Source organism: Dromiciops gliroides, chromosome 5 (assembly GCF_019393635.1).
Source record: "Dromiciops gliroides isolate mDroGli1 chromosome 5, mDroGli1.pri, whole genome shotgun sequence".
NCBI classification, from domain to species: domain Eukaryota; kingdom Metazoa; phylum Chordata; class Mammalia; order Microbiotheria; family Microbiotheriidae; genus Dromiciops; species Dromiciops gliroides.
The window spans coordinates 80122624-80138355 of record NC_057865.1 but is presented as its reverse complement, the minus strand read 5'-3'; the positions used below and the strand labels follow the sequence as shown (position 1 = coordinate 80138355).

At 35.6% G+C, this 15732-nt stretch overlaps 1 protein-coding gene across 4 annotated transcripts in view; it reads left to right on the top strand.

Annotated features, from left to right (window-relative positions):
- Positions 1–14451, top strand: part of WDR37 (WD repeat domain 37) — a 127667-nt gene extending 113216 nt beyond the window's left edge. For all 4 annotated transcript variants that reach the window (XM_043967755.1, XM_043967754.1, XM_043967752.1 and 1 more), the window contains exons 12-14: positions 3060–3194; positions 3858–3972; positions 11285–14451. In XM_043967755.1, coding sequence (XP_043823690.1) covers positions 3060–3194; positions 3858–3972; positions 11285–11416 — 382 coding nt within the window. In that variant the 3' untranslated portion in view covers positions 11417–14451. The remainder of the gene's footprint in view (positions 1–3059; positions 3195–3857; positions 3973–11284) is intronic.
- Positions 14452–15732: the final 1281 nt, after the last annotated feature.

Sequence of the window (15732 nt, the reverse complement as noted above, 5' to 3'; positions counted from 1 at the left end):
GACTAAGATGTTTTTGGATGCTGTTCACCGTGGATGAGCATTGCCTGTTGCTGTTCACTGTGGGCTAATAGAGTTTTCTTTTACTCTTCTAATTTTGATGGATTTCAGTGTAAAATAGACTTTCTAATAGTGAATAAAGTATATCTGATTTCCAGTAAATCTAAAGGCCTCTGGATTAGAGTTCAACTAGATTTGGAGGCAGACTTTATGTGATTCATTTAGACAAGATTTTCTCCCTTTACTCTCTCCTCTTGTTGGTAAATTCTTATGGTGCTGGATAAATTTAAAATTAAGGAATACTTTGTGATATTTTAGTAACCTTTATTTAGTGTATTATGTGGTAATGAGACTATGGCCAACCACTCTTCCTATTATCTTGTTTTATTTTGTTTTTTTGGTGAGGCAATTGGGGTTAAGTGACTTGCCCAGGGTCACACAGCTAGTGTTAAGTGTCTGGGGCCAGATTTGAACTCAGGTCTTCCTGACTCCAGGGCCGGTGCTTTATCCACTGCGCCACCTAGCTGCCCCTCTTCCTATTATCTTAACCTAAAGACATCTGTTTTCATATTTTGTTCTTGTCCATCAATTAATTTAAGAATTTCTGAATATTTACTGTGTCAAGTGCTCTCTACTAGGTGCTACAGGGATACCAGAAAGGTGTATGTAAGACATAGTCCTGGCCCATAAGAAGCTTGGGAGACATGACATGAAATGGTCTGTTTTCAGAATTTTATCGTGTGTTCATTTAGATATATTTAAAAAGGTACATACTTGGAAAATAGAAAATGTGCCCTATTTTTAAAAAGAGACAAAACCCACCCACTTACATACTAAAGCTCTCAAGCTCTGTGTGGTAGTTATGTATGGAAAAGATGATGAGAAAGTTTTGGTAAAGCTCTTTGATTCAGGTGTCATGTCATATTTTCCATTAGTAGTTTTGCTGCACTTTGGTATTACATTAAGAAACTTTGTATCATTAATTCAATAGAGTTTAGTCCTAATTAGAGCTTAATTTGACGTCAATTTAAATTAAGAAGGCTTTCGTAAACTGGGCCATTGTGACATGGATAGTGCTAATCTTAATCAGTAGTCTGAAAGGAACATGAAATCAAATTCTTACAGTACAGTAGAAGTGACAGGAACAACTGACATTTTAAATTAGAATGACTAAATTCTAAGAAATTGATGTGCATGACCCCAGCTAGAGAATATGTCAGTAAATCTAATAGGTGGAAATTAGTCAAGCTTTTAGATTTATGAGCTCACATATGCAGTCATGATTCACATGTTATTCAAACAGTGGTCAGTACTCTTTCAAAGTAGGGTACTAGGTTATAGCCCATGTGACTGAGGCTGATGAGGTGGTAGTAACATGTGTGTGCTATAGAATACCTCAGACCTTGGGGAAAAAATTTTTTTAACTTCATTTTGAAAAACTTTAAATGTGTTATAGCTTACAGGGTGATAAAGCTTGTCTAATACCTTGTGTCTTATAAGAATTGAAACCTCACTCTTTGCTTAAGCCCTTAAAGATCTGAATCTGGTTTTTAACAATTATTTTAGGTAAAAGAAGGGGAAAGGGAAGAGGAGATAATAAGCACAGTAAGAATTTATTATACGAAGGAGTGAGATTTCTGTCATGGGGTTTTAAGCACAGTCCTTCATGAAATCCTTTTTTCTTTATTATTTTCAACTGAGGGATAGTTAATTTCCTACACCAAAAAGTCATTGGGTATGATTTTTCCTGTGGAAACATTCCTGTTTTGGTTGAAGAATTAGTAATGTTATAAAGAATCAAAGACCTTGGAAAATAATGAAACTATTGAATATAACTTTGAATGTCTTACTTAGTTTTCTGCATTTGGCATTGGAGACCAGAGTAAATTTTGAATAGCATTTAAAATTTGTATTCCTTAAAATTTTAGTCATTAAGAATGTGTACTGTACACATAACACACACACACACACACACATTCTCTCTCTCTCTCTCTTAGGAGAGTCATGTTGATCCAGACACAGGCCATATTCTTCCCAAAATTTGCCTTGAAAAAACCTTAGTGGGGTCTACAATTACAGTTTTAGTAAGAAGGGCAACAAAAATGCCAAAGGTAAAGAGGGTGGTGATAAGAAAAATAATCAAATCTCTGTATTGGAACTGAAAGAAATGGTAAAAAGAAAAAGAAAATATTTTTTAAAATATATTAATTTTGTGTAGTTATTTTCAGAGTATATTCATTTTTTTACCTTTCAAAGAAATCTCAGTTGTGGCATTTTTTTGTTGGTCTGTGTTGTAGAAGATGCATAAGGCTAAAAGAAATTAAACAACCCCCAGCCCCCTTTTTCTTGTTCTTGTCATTCTTTAAAATAATCCAGGTTTTCTCATTCCCTGCTTACACCTTTCTTGGCTTTTCCCTCGGGTTCTTTTTTGGCTCCCTGGGACTCACCCAGTTCTTCTGCTCTGACAATTTGATGGTTTTTTTTTTAATGGTTCTTTGAGGTACTTAGTGACAAAAAACTTTTTATCATATTGTTCTTTCTAAATGTTCAGTAAGACCCTGGAGTAATACATTATTCTGATAGTCCATGTATATAAACATATTTCTGATTGATTTGATTAAAAGTTACATCTGAAATAATTTATGGAATTGTCATAAACCATATACATGTATACCATTCTTCATTTTTTCCCATACTCAAATATATAAGAGTTCATGCAGGTTTCAGTGTACATTTTTTCACTAGTTCCTCTTTTTTTCCATTTTTTTCTTTAGCAGAAAAACATTAGAATGATAATAGAATGAACTTTTTTTGTGTGATGCAAGAGAAGGGAATGGGATTTACTAAATTTTAAGCTAGAGAATTGTCAGTGTGAGAAGATACTTGTATCATTTATCTTTGCATAATATGAATCAACACATCAAGAACACCCCTCTTAGTAATTCATAAAAGTTATTATTGTATTTTATATGGGACAGTATACAATATTGTCTATGAAAATATTAAAACAGAAATCAACTTGAATTGAATTTTTTAACTGGTGTTTTATCTTTTCTTTTTAGCACTGTGACCTCTGCTGTGTTTACTGTGGGGGACAATGTTGTTTCAGGCAGTGATGATCGTACTGTAAAAGTATGGGATTTGAAAAATATGAGATCCCCAATTGCAACTATCCGAACAGACTCTGCTATAAACAGGTAAAATTAAGCTATTTGTTATGTAAAAGTATATAAAAAATTACCCTAATGCTCTAGAGGAAAAGTGTTGAATGTAGTTTCCCAAAACATCGAACTTAGAACTTTGTAAACAAATATTTTTGGAGAAGAATTTAAATATTTAATCATTGACTTAAAAAAATTTTTTTGGGGTAGGGCAGTGAGGGTTAAGTGACTTGCCCAGGGTCACACAGCTAGTAAATGTTAAGTGTCTGAGGTCAGATTTGAACTCAGGTACTCCTGACTCCAGGGCTGGTGCTCTATCCACGGCGCCACCTAGCTGCCCCTAATTATTGACTCTTAATACACATTTACTTGTGAAAAATGAAATCAGCCTGGGATGGTATGGTTTTTGTTTTTGTTTTTTTTAGAGCTAGGTTCTTTCTGTATTATATGCTTAACAATGGGTAGAAACTACAGATATTTTTAATGCACTGCGGGTAGACTTTGTGTCTAGTTTTGATTACCAGCTGCATATATTGGTGCTGGAGATAAGTAATTTTGTCCCTTGCTTCAGATAATTTCTTTTTTCAGCAAAATACAAAAAAGTAGTAAATATGCATTTTTATTGGACTCATAACTTTGTTTTGTGAAGTCCTATTTGGTAGGTTCTGTACATAAACTACTTTTATCTTTTCTCTGCAGGATTAATGTATGTGTTGGTCAAAGAATCATTGCCCTTCCACATGACAACCGACAAGTTAGATTATTTGATATGTCAGGAGTACGATTAGCAAGGCTCCCCCGAAGTAACAGACAGGTAACTAAGTTATTACTGTTCGAAGTGAACACTGCATCACTACTATGGTTTTGATGAAGGGTAACTATGAGCTCAAAGTCTTTATAAATTAGTTATTTTAAACTGTATTGAAAAATCAGACAAATAATAAACCAATTATTGAATAATTGACCCTAAATTAGGACCAGCTTTATACATAGTTGAAGTATGCTATTATCTATGTAGTTTGATTTGAAGGTCTCTAGGAATTACTCCCCAGTCTTGTAAAGCATGTGCATGCACACCCCCTTCTTCCCCCCCCCCCCCATTTTATCAGCCTATCATCAGTGTTTGGCATTACCTGTTAATCTTTGTAGAGAGGGATAGAGAGAGAGGGATAGCACTATCAGATATTAATACCTTAGCATTGGATGAATTGATTAGAGAGTTTTTAAAATCGTGATAGTAATGCATGATAAGTGAGTTGTGATATGGGAGAAGTAGGAAAAGAGATGTTTAAAAATTAAGGGAGCCATATAAGAGGAGTTATTGAATAAGAACCAAGCAGGAGTTCCTAAAGACATATCACCTACTTCTTAATTTTGTCTTAAAAACCTAATGAGGGTTTTTTTATATATATAAAAGTCCTTATTAATTTAGGTTCCATTCTGAATCTGGGATAATTTACCAGCTCCAACATTTACTATCGTGTGACCATCTACTCTTCCAAGCCCTAGTTACCTTCTGTGGAGTGAAGGTAATACTACTTAATAGATTCATAGATTTAGAACTTTAAGTGACCTTAGAGTGCTTCACCTATCCACCTCACAGGGTTGTTAAAAAACCTCGAAGTCCAAGTATAATAGAGCAGTTCATAATAGACAGAAGGTTTTAGGTGGGGATGGAAGTTAGAGAGCATGATTAGGGTAAAGTATATCTGTAATACACATAGGCTGTTTCTTTGGGCTTATCTTACCCGTTAAACTGGAGCACCTCTCCAGGTTCTGGCAAGAGCCTCTTATCTTTTACTTGTATGCTGATCTCATCCGCTCACATGGTTTCAGTTACCATCTCAGCAGATGATTCCCAGTTCTGTATATTGAGGCCTAGTGTCTTTCCTGTAAGCTAAAATCATACATCTCCGACTGCCTCTAAGAAGTCATATAGACATCTCAAACTCAACATGTCAAAAATGCAGCTCTTTTTCTTTCCTTCCGAATCCTCCCCCTTCTGTACTTCCTATTACTCTGCTGGTAATACCATCTATCCAGTTACCATTGTGTCATCCATGAGAACTCTTCCCTTATGCACCCCACATATTTAGTTTATTGTCAAATCTTATTTGTGACTTCATAACATGTCTCATGTACATTCCCTTCTTTCTACTCATATACCCACAAGCCTAATTCAGGTTTCTTTAACTTTTTCCTTGGACCACTGCAATAACCTTCTAACTTGCCTTTTTCTCCTCCATTCTATCTGCCACTCAGCTGTCAAGTTAATTTTTCTAAAATTTTTGTCTATGTCTCAGCTCAGTGAATGCACTTGCTCCTTATTGCCAAATATAAAGTCCTCTCTTTGGCATCTTCATAATCTGATCCCTTCCTACCTTTCTAGTCTTCTTACACCCCTTATTCTCCTCCACGTATTCTTATTTTAATCTAATTACAAAGGCCAATTGGCCTCCAAATATAGCATTCCATTTTCTGTCTGTTCATCTTTTCTTTGATTTTTCCGTATGCCTGGTAAGTTGTGCTCCCTCACTTTCACATCTTAATTTTCTAGCATCCTTCAGGAATCAACTCAAATCTCATCTTTTGTAAAAGGCCTTTCCAGGTCTGCATAGCTATGGAGCTATGCCTTCTTCATTCAGATTACCATCCTCTACTGTGTATATAGCTACTTATACTGTGTATGTAGCTGCTTATTTACTTGTTGTTTTCCACATTAGAATGAATACTTCTTGAAGACAAGGACTTTTTTTTTTTTTTAGCCTTCTTTGTATCCCTATGCTTAGTGCAGTGCCTAAAATACAAAGCACTTTATAAATATTTATTGACTGACTGGTTTCTTGTTTCTTTTCTTACACTATTCTTTCCTATATATTTTTCTTTATTTTCATCTTTTCTTTCCTGTGCATTGAAGTCAGCAGGTATCATAGTGTATCTTTATTTAATTTGGAGCATCTTAAGTGTTCTTCATGGAATTTCTCTACCTCTTCATTCTCAGTAACTGATGTTGGTACATAATTTGTAATTGTTTCTATGATAATCTTTTTGTAAATACTTAGTAATACTCATTAGTACTATAATATGAGGTGATCAGATATACCATGAAATACTGTTTCTTCTTACCTTTGAATGTATAGTAAGTCTAATTCCTAGACCTTGCAAAGCAAAACAGGCAGTTGTGATAGTTAAGCCACTATCTGTGATATTTAAGAGATCACGGGAAATGGGAAAGGTACCACAAGATTGAAAAGGGGCAAATGTTGTCTTGATTTTTTAAAAAGGAAGAAAACACAAACTGGAGATCTCCTGTCATGTTGGCATTGAATCAACATTTACTCTAAATCTAGCCATCCAAGCAGTTCTGAATCCATTGAATTGCACATTCCTTGAAGCCAAATTTCTCTACCTTCCCCTTAGGAATATTATGAGATGATAATAATAATAATAATAATAATAATAATAACCCTCTGTTAAAATCTAGGCAAACTATCCCATCACCTTCTAGTTTAGTAATCCTGTCAGAAAGGGAGTGAGGTTGGATTGGTATGATGTTATCAGTGAAACGATGATCCTTTGTAATCATGACTTCTCTTTCTAGTTGTTTCCCAGGAATTGAAATCAAGCTAACAACTACTACGTACCTGTCACTATTCTAAACACTTTTTACAAATACCTTATTTGATCCTTACAACAGCAACTCTTCATGACTCCATTTGGGATTTTTTTGGTAGAGATACTGGGGATTTGCCATTTTCTTCTCCAGCTCATTTTATAGATGGGAAAGTGAAGCAGACAGGGTAAAGTGACTTGCCCAGGATCACACAGCTAGTAAGTGTCTGAAGCCTTATTTGAACTCCGCAAAGTGAGTCTTATCGACTCCAAGCCCAGTACTCTATCCACTATACCACCTAGCTTCCCAACCTTACATAATAGGTTCTGCTATTATTCCCTATTTTACAGTTAAGGAAACAGTGATTAAGGGACTTGCTTAGTCACAGTTAATAAGTGTCTCAAGGTACATTGGAACTCAGATCTTCCTGATTCCAGGCTCAGCACCCTATCCACTGTGCCACGACCTGCTTCTCGGTATTCTCACAAAGAAGGAACAAAACAATCATTTGCTATGTGCAAGGTCCTCTTCGTGACTTTAGGCCTACCTTGCTCTCAGTCTCCTACACCAAATCAGTAAGGTATATTCACAGTCCTCTAATTTGAGGGCAGACATTGGAATGGAGTGAAAGACTGTAGAATAGTCACTGAACTTACTGAGGAAGGAAGGAAGATGTCTTGGGTTCTTTCTCATTCTCACATTCTTTGATCCTGATTTATTATATTGTCAAGGGCATACCCCAAGCCTTTTCTTAAGATGATAAATAGAATCTCCTGGGGCTTGTTCTCCACTGCCATATTTTTGAGAACTCATGGTTCTATCATACATACCATGATGAGGCATCAAAGTAGGACCTTGTGGAGGTCCTAGTTCACATTGAACCATTAATGCCTACTTTTGGGTTCAGCCATTTCACTAGATCTGAATCTACGTAAAATTGTAGTGTTTCCTTTTCTTTCTTCCATTACTTAAAAGAAAGTTTTATTGATACCTCTTTGCATCATATTCATTTTTTTTACATATAAGGTATTTTATTTTTTTGGTTACATGTAAAGATAGTTCTCAACTTTTGTTTATACAAGCTTTACAATTTCAGATTTTTCTCCCTCCCTCCCCTAGACAGCAGGTAATCTGATATAGGTTATATCTATATATCCATATATCTATATACATATCATATTCCTTTTTTTAAAAATGAACAAAACCCTTCCAGTCTCCTTTTCCAAAATCGAAATCCTTTGTGACAGAAGCAATTAAGCAGAAATATTTGATACAATGATAGTATCTGACACTTTATAGAATATTTTGCCCCAATAGTCTCCCTAGTCTTTAGAACCTTCTGTATTCTTTGTTTTAATTTGTTCTTTATTCTGAACCCAACACCAAAAAAATGAGCATTTTCATTTATGCAGTAGAACAGAAAAAGAGTACATGAAACTTTGAATCTTTGTTATGAGATCTCTGATAGCTATCAGCTTGCTTTTTTTTTTTTTTGGCGGGGCAATTGGGGTTAAGTGACTTGCCCAGGGTCACACAGCTAGTAAGTGTTAAGTGTCTGAGGCTGGATTTGAACTCAGGTACTCCTCACTCTAGGGCCGGTGCTCTATCCACTGTGCCACCTAGCTGCCCCTATCAGCTTGCTTTTTAAAAAAACCTTATTTGTCTTTTGAACTTAAATACTAAAAAAAGGATTTTAATATACAAATTAGAATACAAAAAAGAGAATTTTATATGAAATTGTGAATTTCTATTCTGTACCACTTGTTTTGTTATAATAAAATCACCTTTCATTACTTTCAAAACTGTTCCACTTATCTGTGCTTCCTTTTGAACTTCCTTCTCTTCTTTCCTCTCCTATGCATTTACAAAGAAAGTTTCAATGATTCTTCCAACTTTTTATTTTCTCCCCCTTTTTTTTTTTTGGTATAACCCTTGCTTCCCTCCCTCCAGCAGATCTTCATCCCCATTTAAAAACCAGAGAAGTAGGGAAAATTAAGGCTTGTAACAGATAAGCCCCATCCATGCAATGACTGTGCCTACAAAGGTAGCTTTCCTTCTACATCCTAATTTCCATCACTTCACTTCTCTTATCTTTTTTTTTTTTTTTAAAGGCAGGTCAATGAGGGTTAAGTGACTTGCCCGAGGTCACACAGCTAGTCTCAAGTGTCAGAGGCCGGATTTGAACTCAGGTCCTCCTGAATCCAGGGCCGGTGCTTTATCCACTGTGCCAACTAGCTGCTCCCTCACTTCTCTTATCTTTGACCTTCTGGAGGTGTGGGTGGTTCTTGCCTTGATCAGAGATCTTAAATGTTTTAAAGTTTTTCTTTACAATGTTGTCATGGTATAAATTGTTCTCTTGGTTCTGCTTATTCACCCTACATTAGTTCCTACTTTCCTGGATTCTGTGAAATATTCTTTTTCATCATTTCTTATGCTAGAGTAATATTCCATTATATTCAGACACCAGTTTATTCAGCCATTCCCTAACTGATGGATACCTGCTTTCCTTCTTTACTACCCAAAAAAGTGCTAGACCTTTCACTCTGTCTTTGATCTCCTTGGAGTTTGTGGCTTAGTATATTGACTACCTTACTAAGATGGCCTCTCATCTTACAGCACCTGTTGTTTTATTATCATCCTTCGTTAGAAACAAATAACTGCTCTCCTCAGAGAGTCTCCTTCTCTCCTTTTTGGGAAGAGTCAGACAGAAGCCAACCAAGTAGTGTTGATTTTTTTTTTTTGCAAGGCAGTGAGGGTTAAGTGACTTGCCCAGGGTCACACAGCTAGTAAGTGTCAAGTGTCTGAGGCCGTATTTGAACTCAGGTCCTCCTGAATCCAGGGCCGGTGTTTTAATCCATTGTACCACCTAGCTGCCCCCGAATGTTGATTCTTGTAGAGTGAATTTTTGGTATAAAATTAGACAGCACTGCTTAAATTTTTTATATCAGGGCTTCTTAAACTTTTTCTACCTATGACCTCTTCTCACATGAGAAATTTTTACGTGACCCCCAGGTATATAGGTAGATAAAATAGTTATACAAATCAAACATTTACTGCCAAAGTTGTTTTTGCAACCAGCACATGCAGTTATGCAACCCTATATGGGGTGACGACCCACAGTTTTAAGAAGCTTTGGTTTATATCACTTAAATATCTATAAGCTACTTATATACTTAAATACTCCAAAAATTCAATATTTTCAGAAATACAGCTATTCGTACTGAAACCAATCGTACCCTCTTATTATGTTAGTTTCCATGAGTTGCTCATGGCCAAAGAAATTCATGACTTGGTTGTTCACCTTCTTGTGAGGGGCCTGTTGTGACTTTATAACTGGTCAGTAGCTACAAAAGTTTGGAGGCATCAAAATAGGTTACTAGATCTCTTTATGAATAATTCTGGCCCCCAATAGGCATTTTTGTTGTGTCTTAATTTATTCTTTACCATATGTTTTTGTTATGATTATTTCTTTAAAAAATAATTTGTTGATGACCTTTTTTTTTGTGGGGCAATGAGGGTTAAGTGACTTGCCCAGGGTCACACAGCTAGAAAGTGTCAAGTGTCTGAGGCCGGATTTGAACTCAGGTCCTTCTGAATCCAGGGCTGGTGCTTTATCCACTTTATCCACTGTGCCACCTAGCTGCCCCTGCCCTTTTTTTTTTTTTTTAATAACACTTTCACCTTTCAACTTCTCTTCCATCATAGGTTATTTCTTAAGAGGTTTTTATGTATGTGTACATATAATATGATTTCCTATAGAAAGATTTATAATGTATATTTAAAATGATTTTGGAATATTTTCTTCCAGTAATTCAATATTAGGGCTTATATTTGGTAGGCATTAGTTTGGAGGATCATTCCATTTTTTCTATTTCAAAAACTGGTGCTCTGCATTTTTTTCTAGTTTCTTAATGGTACAAAGTAATTATTTGTCTATACAGTAATTTAAATGCATCTTGTGGGGGGCAGCTAGGTGGCTCAGTGGATAAAGCACTGGCCTTGGATTCAGGAGGACCTGAGTTCAAATCCAGCCTCAGACACTTGACACTAGCTGTATGACCCTGGGCAAGTCACTTAACCCTCAGTGCCCTGCAAAAACAAAAACAAAAAAAATGCATCTTGTTAGGATGACAGGACCATCATCTTAGAGCTGACAGAAACCTTAGGTGTTATCTAGTCATTCCATCCTGTCATAAGGCTATAGCTTTAGAGCTAGAAGGGATTTGAGAGGCCATATAGACCAACTACAGACTTGTTGGCTTGATTATCACTCTGCAGATTATACCTAGCACTAACCTCTCTTCTGAGTTCCTGCCCCTTTCCCAGCCTTTCCACTAAGTGTTTTCCCTCTGAAGTTCTCTTCCATTTACATGGGGCTTTTTGTGTCTGTACATCATCGCTTGCATGTTGTTCTTCTTTGGAGGTGAGGATCATACTTTTGCCTTTCTGTCCCCAGTGCTATTTCTAGGTCTTGTTTCTGGACACTAATTTTGCTTCGTTTGCTTATTACCAGGGCCACAGAAGAATGGTGTGCTGCTCAGCTTGGAGTGAAGATCATCCAGTATGCAACCTGTTTACTTGTGGGTTTGATCGCCAGGCCATTGGCTGGAACATCAACATCCCTGCTTTGCTACAGGAAAAATAAGATCTGTGGATTCTCCACAGTTGTATTTTTGCCATAGACTTTTATCTCATGCAGATATTTCTGCATGTTGATCTGCCGTTATTGTGAGAATTTAACCCTAAAAAAGGGTATTTGTAAATGTTGTTTCCACATTGTGCTCAGTTTGCATGAAATGAACTGAAAATGTGTGATCATTTTTCTTCCCTTGATTTCTGTCTTGTGTATGACCTTTTATATACTGGCATCCCTTGGTCATTAGAAATGAAGTTCACTTCCCATCGAGCACATAAAATGCTCATGAATTATTCCACATTTGATACATGAACAGTAGGGCATTACATTTCTGTGAATTCAACGTCAATGTGAAATCCATATACTTGTTGTGAGATAGGTAGTGGTCTCTTGCATTTTACAGAAAAATCACAAATATCTACCATGTTTTGAAAAGATTTAAAGCCTGAATTTGAATTGGTGTAAATTTCACTGGTAGTCCACATTTCATGTTTACTTCTTACATGAAGTTTTGACATGTAGTACGTCAGTGTAATGCAGCTTCAATGCTGTTTGAATATAGTTCTGTAAGAGTAGCATGGATTTGAGAAGTAAAAGTTTAGCAGCTTCTAGTATGTATAGAATGTTGACTCACAATATTCAGAGGAAGTTTCTTTTTAAAAAGAAGTGTTTTCTGCCCTGTTAATATTAAATCATTTCAATTTCATAAGGTCTTGCACTAAAAAATTCCAAAATTGGATTCTAATCACTGAAATACATTGAAGCAAAATTTAAAGCACTTTAGTTTATAGCTGTGGTTATAAACAGTTTATAAAAGTTTCAGATGACTTATCCAATTACTGTGACTTGACCTTTGTAAGAAGGACTTGCTACTTTTTGGTGACCTACCTGAAAACAAAATCTTTTTTATGTTCTACACCTTCAGTTTGCATCTTTATAAATAGGTCCACTTCCCTGGTGGCATTTGAGAGCCAGCAATGCAAATACATGAGTACTACCTCACAAATGAATGTTATGAACTTTGAATCTCACTGTGGCCTAGTTAAAGCACTTTTGGTTTATAGCTGGAATATTGAACTAAAATCATAAGGGAAGAAGACAATCATACCAAATGTATCTTACATATAAAAATTTTGCTATTGGTTTGATAAGGTTATAACAGGAAAATTCTTGGATGTTTGGAAGATTCTTTTGTTTTCTCAAACTAGTAGCTGAGACTAGAGCTATTGCAAGACCATACGATATTGCAGAGTGAGTGATCCTTTTACTCTTGGCTACTTTGAGATCAGAATGTCGTACTAAAATTTGTAAGTATTATTTCTCACTGATTTGCAGTCTTGCTTAAAAGGCATTTTTAATGTACTGCCCCTCACATTTGGACAGCCATTTTTAAAATTCGTGGTTTTCTCCCTTATTTTTAGGTGATGTGGGAGGGTGGTTCACAAACTGATATACCAGCCAGTAAGGTGTAGGACTAATTGGAAATAGGAAGCTCTTTGGAAGAGCTTATCATGAGTAAAAAGAATGCCACATTTATTGACACAATAAATAGAATAGTAGCTGAGCTTAATGAGTTATGTCCTTGTGCATTTAGAATAATCTTTTCAGGGGCTGATTAACTTATTCATTGGTGCTTTCAGGAGTAGAAAGAAAGAAAAAAGGAGGGAACTCCTACAAAGAGTTCCTTAAAAGTTAAACAACAAAAGAATAATATCGTATAGAGCTGGGTTTTTTTAATGAAATGATAAACAGTAAATATATGTAGTACAGTAAATTTTTCTTTAAAATTCAGAAGGCTTGATGTGTTTTCAAATTCGATATTTTTTATTAGCTCAAAGATGGTTTGGGGAATTCAGAGTTAGTTACCACTATAGTATATAAAAGTGTTCCAAGTTTCAGCTATTGCTTTTCTGAAGACTGTTTTGCTATAATGCCTTGATTCTGTTGAGGTATTTGCTATGGCTTATTTTTACTCTGTTAAGAATGAACTTTTGAAAAGTTGATATTCAAAATACCATTTCCTGTCCCCTTTACTGTATATTCAAAGGCCTGAGTATTAACTTGCTCTTGAATGCTAGATTACAGAGATAGTGTTATTGACTTGATTTCTTTTAATTTGGAAATTCAGATATTTTGAATCACTGCTGGAAATAGAAATATATGCATATTTACACATATGCATATATGTTATGCATGTGCATACATTCATACATCCATATACATACACAAATAACTGACTCAACCTTTGAAAACCATTTCAGCCTGTTTTTGCTTAATGTTTTTGAAGCCTTTAGAATACATGACATGAAGACCATTAAGATCTATGCAGACTAGTATCCATCACTGCCTGTGGCTGCTTACTTTTATCACAATCTAGAGGGGCCAACCTTTGACACCAGAAATGAGTGTACACACTCATTTTCAGTGGGAGTAAAGTAAATCCCTAAGGTGCTAGAGCTGAGTTCTCAGGAGCAGGCTAATATTTACTCCATTAACTACTGTATCATCTTTTAACTTGATTTTATATAATATCCATTTGTGGCCATAAATGTTATTTCCAGCAAGTCAGGTAGGCAGTTGGTGATATTGAATTTTTGGTGGTTAAAATTAAGTCATGTTTCTAGCTACTCATCGTACCACTTGAAATAGTGTTTGAAGGGGAAACTATTTCATGCTGAACGCAGACATGTCCAGAATTTCATTTAATAATGGAGGAAAACGTATTAAGGAAAAATATGTATTGTTGCAGAATTTCACAGGAGATACATTGTTGGGCAAGGCAATGATCTTATGTGGCTTTTCTTTTTCTCTACCAGTGCACATCCCTTTTTTACAGATGCAAAATCTGTACATATTTTGGAATTTGATGTAAAACATTTGCTGCCTAAATCTGTGAATACAAATTTCTTTTGGAAGAAATATGTATTTGTAAGTGTTGTATGGATCTACTTGTTTTTTATTTACTTTTACCGTGCTGATTGTTTTTTAAGTGTTTAGTGTCTTCATTGACATTTGAAATTCATTAAAACATTCATGTTCCATGATTACTGTTTTTGGAAGTTATATCTAAACTACTCTCATGTTTTTTGCAGTATTCTATATGTGTTTCAAATAGTCTTGCATTGGTGAAATAACAGTTTCAGAAAATAGGTTTTTACCAGGCCTTGAAGTTGTCCACAACTGAAATGAGAACAAGTTACATAAAAGTTAACAATACCAATTTGATACTTTAAAAATTTTATGATAGGAAAAATATCAAGTTCAGTATCTTGTTCATTTAATGAGGTACCAAAACAAATAGATACATAATTGTTTTTTTTTCCACTGAAAATAATTCTGTAAAAATAACAATCAGGCAAAGCAATTAAAAACATTTTTTTCCCCTGTAGAGGTCATCAAAATATCAGAGAATACTCTCCATTCTTGAATAAAAATGTTTGAGTCAAAACATTTTTTTTTATAGTTGACGTAAATCAAGATGGACAAGTATCTCCTTGTATGTCATTATATTCTTATATGAATGAATGAGTATAGTGGTTATAGAAGCCTCCAGGGGCTTTCAAATATTACCTGATATCGTCTCAGTTATTGATAACTTCTTTTCCATAATTGTATAGTTCATGGCTGAGGATAGAGAAACACTGCAGGAATTGTGTTGTACTTCAAAGATCCTAGGAATTTCTCTTACCATCTTTCATAAAATAATTTTTTACTGTCCTGATACAGAACTGCTCTTCTTCCTGCACCCAATTTGGTCTCCTTATGTCCTGGTCTCAATGGCCATTGTTCCTGTTGGGAAATAGTAGACTGAGTGGGAAAAATATATGGTGCTTCTTCCTTCTAGGTCCTAATGTCCTAGTGGATGACTAAATGGGATGAGGCCTCGGGGCTTGCTAAATACAAAGGGACTGAAGTGAAGATTGATTCATGTTTCACCTCATCTACCAGAACACTAGGGCCCACATAGTGCACATATCTTGCTATCTGCCCTTCTGCTGTCCTCTCTCCCTACAAGGAATAGCAACCTTCCTTCCACCCAGGGGAATGAATCCATTTAACCTGGCAACTTTACTACTTACCAGGGCACAGCTACCTGGATTAGAGTGTGAGTGCCGTGCTCCTACGTATGTACTGCCATCAACTTTTCCCTCCAACCCCTTTTCAATACTCCCTCATTCCTCTTGCTCTTGGATCAATAATCAAATCATATCAATATTTCCTTTGCTATCAGACAAAGCATGACCATTTACACTGCCCTATGACTCCACTCACAAGCCTTGTGATTTAATCAAAGTTCCCAATTCACTGTTGCTTTGTATTTCTCA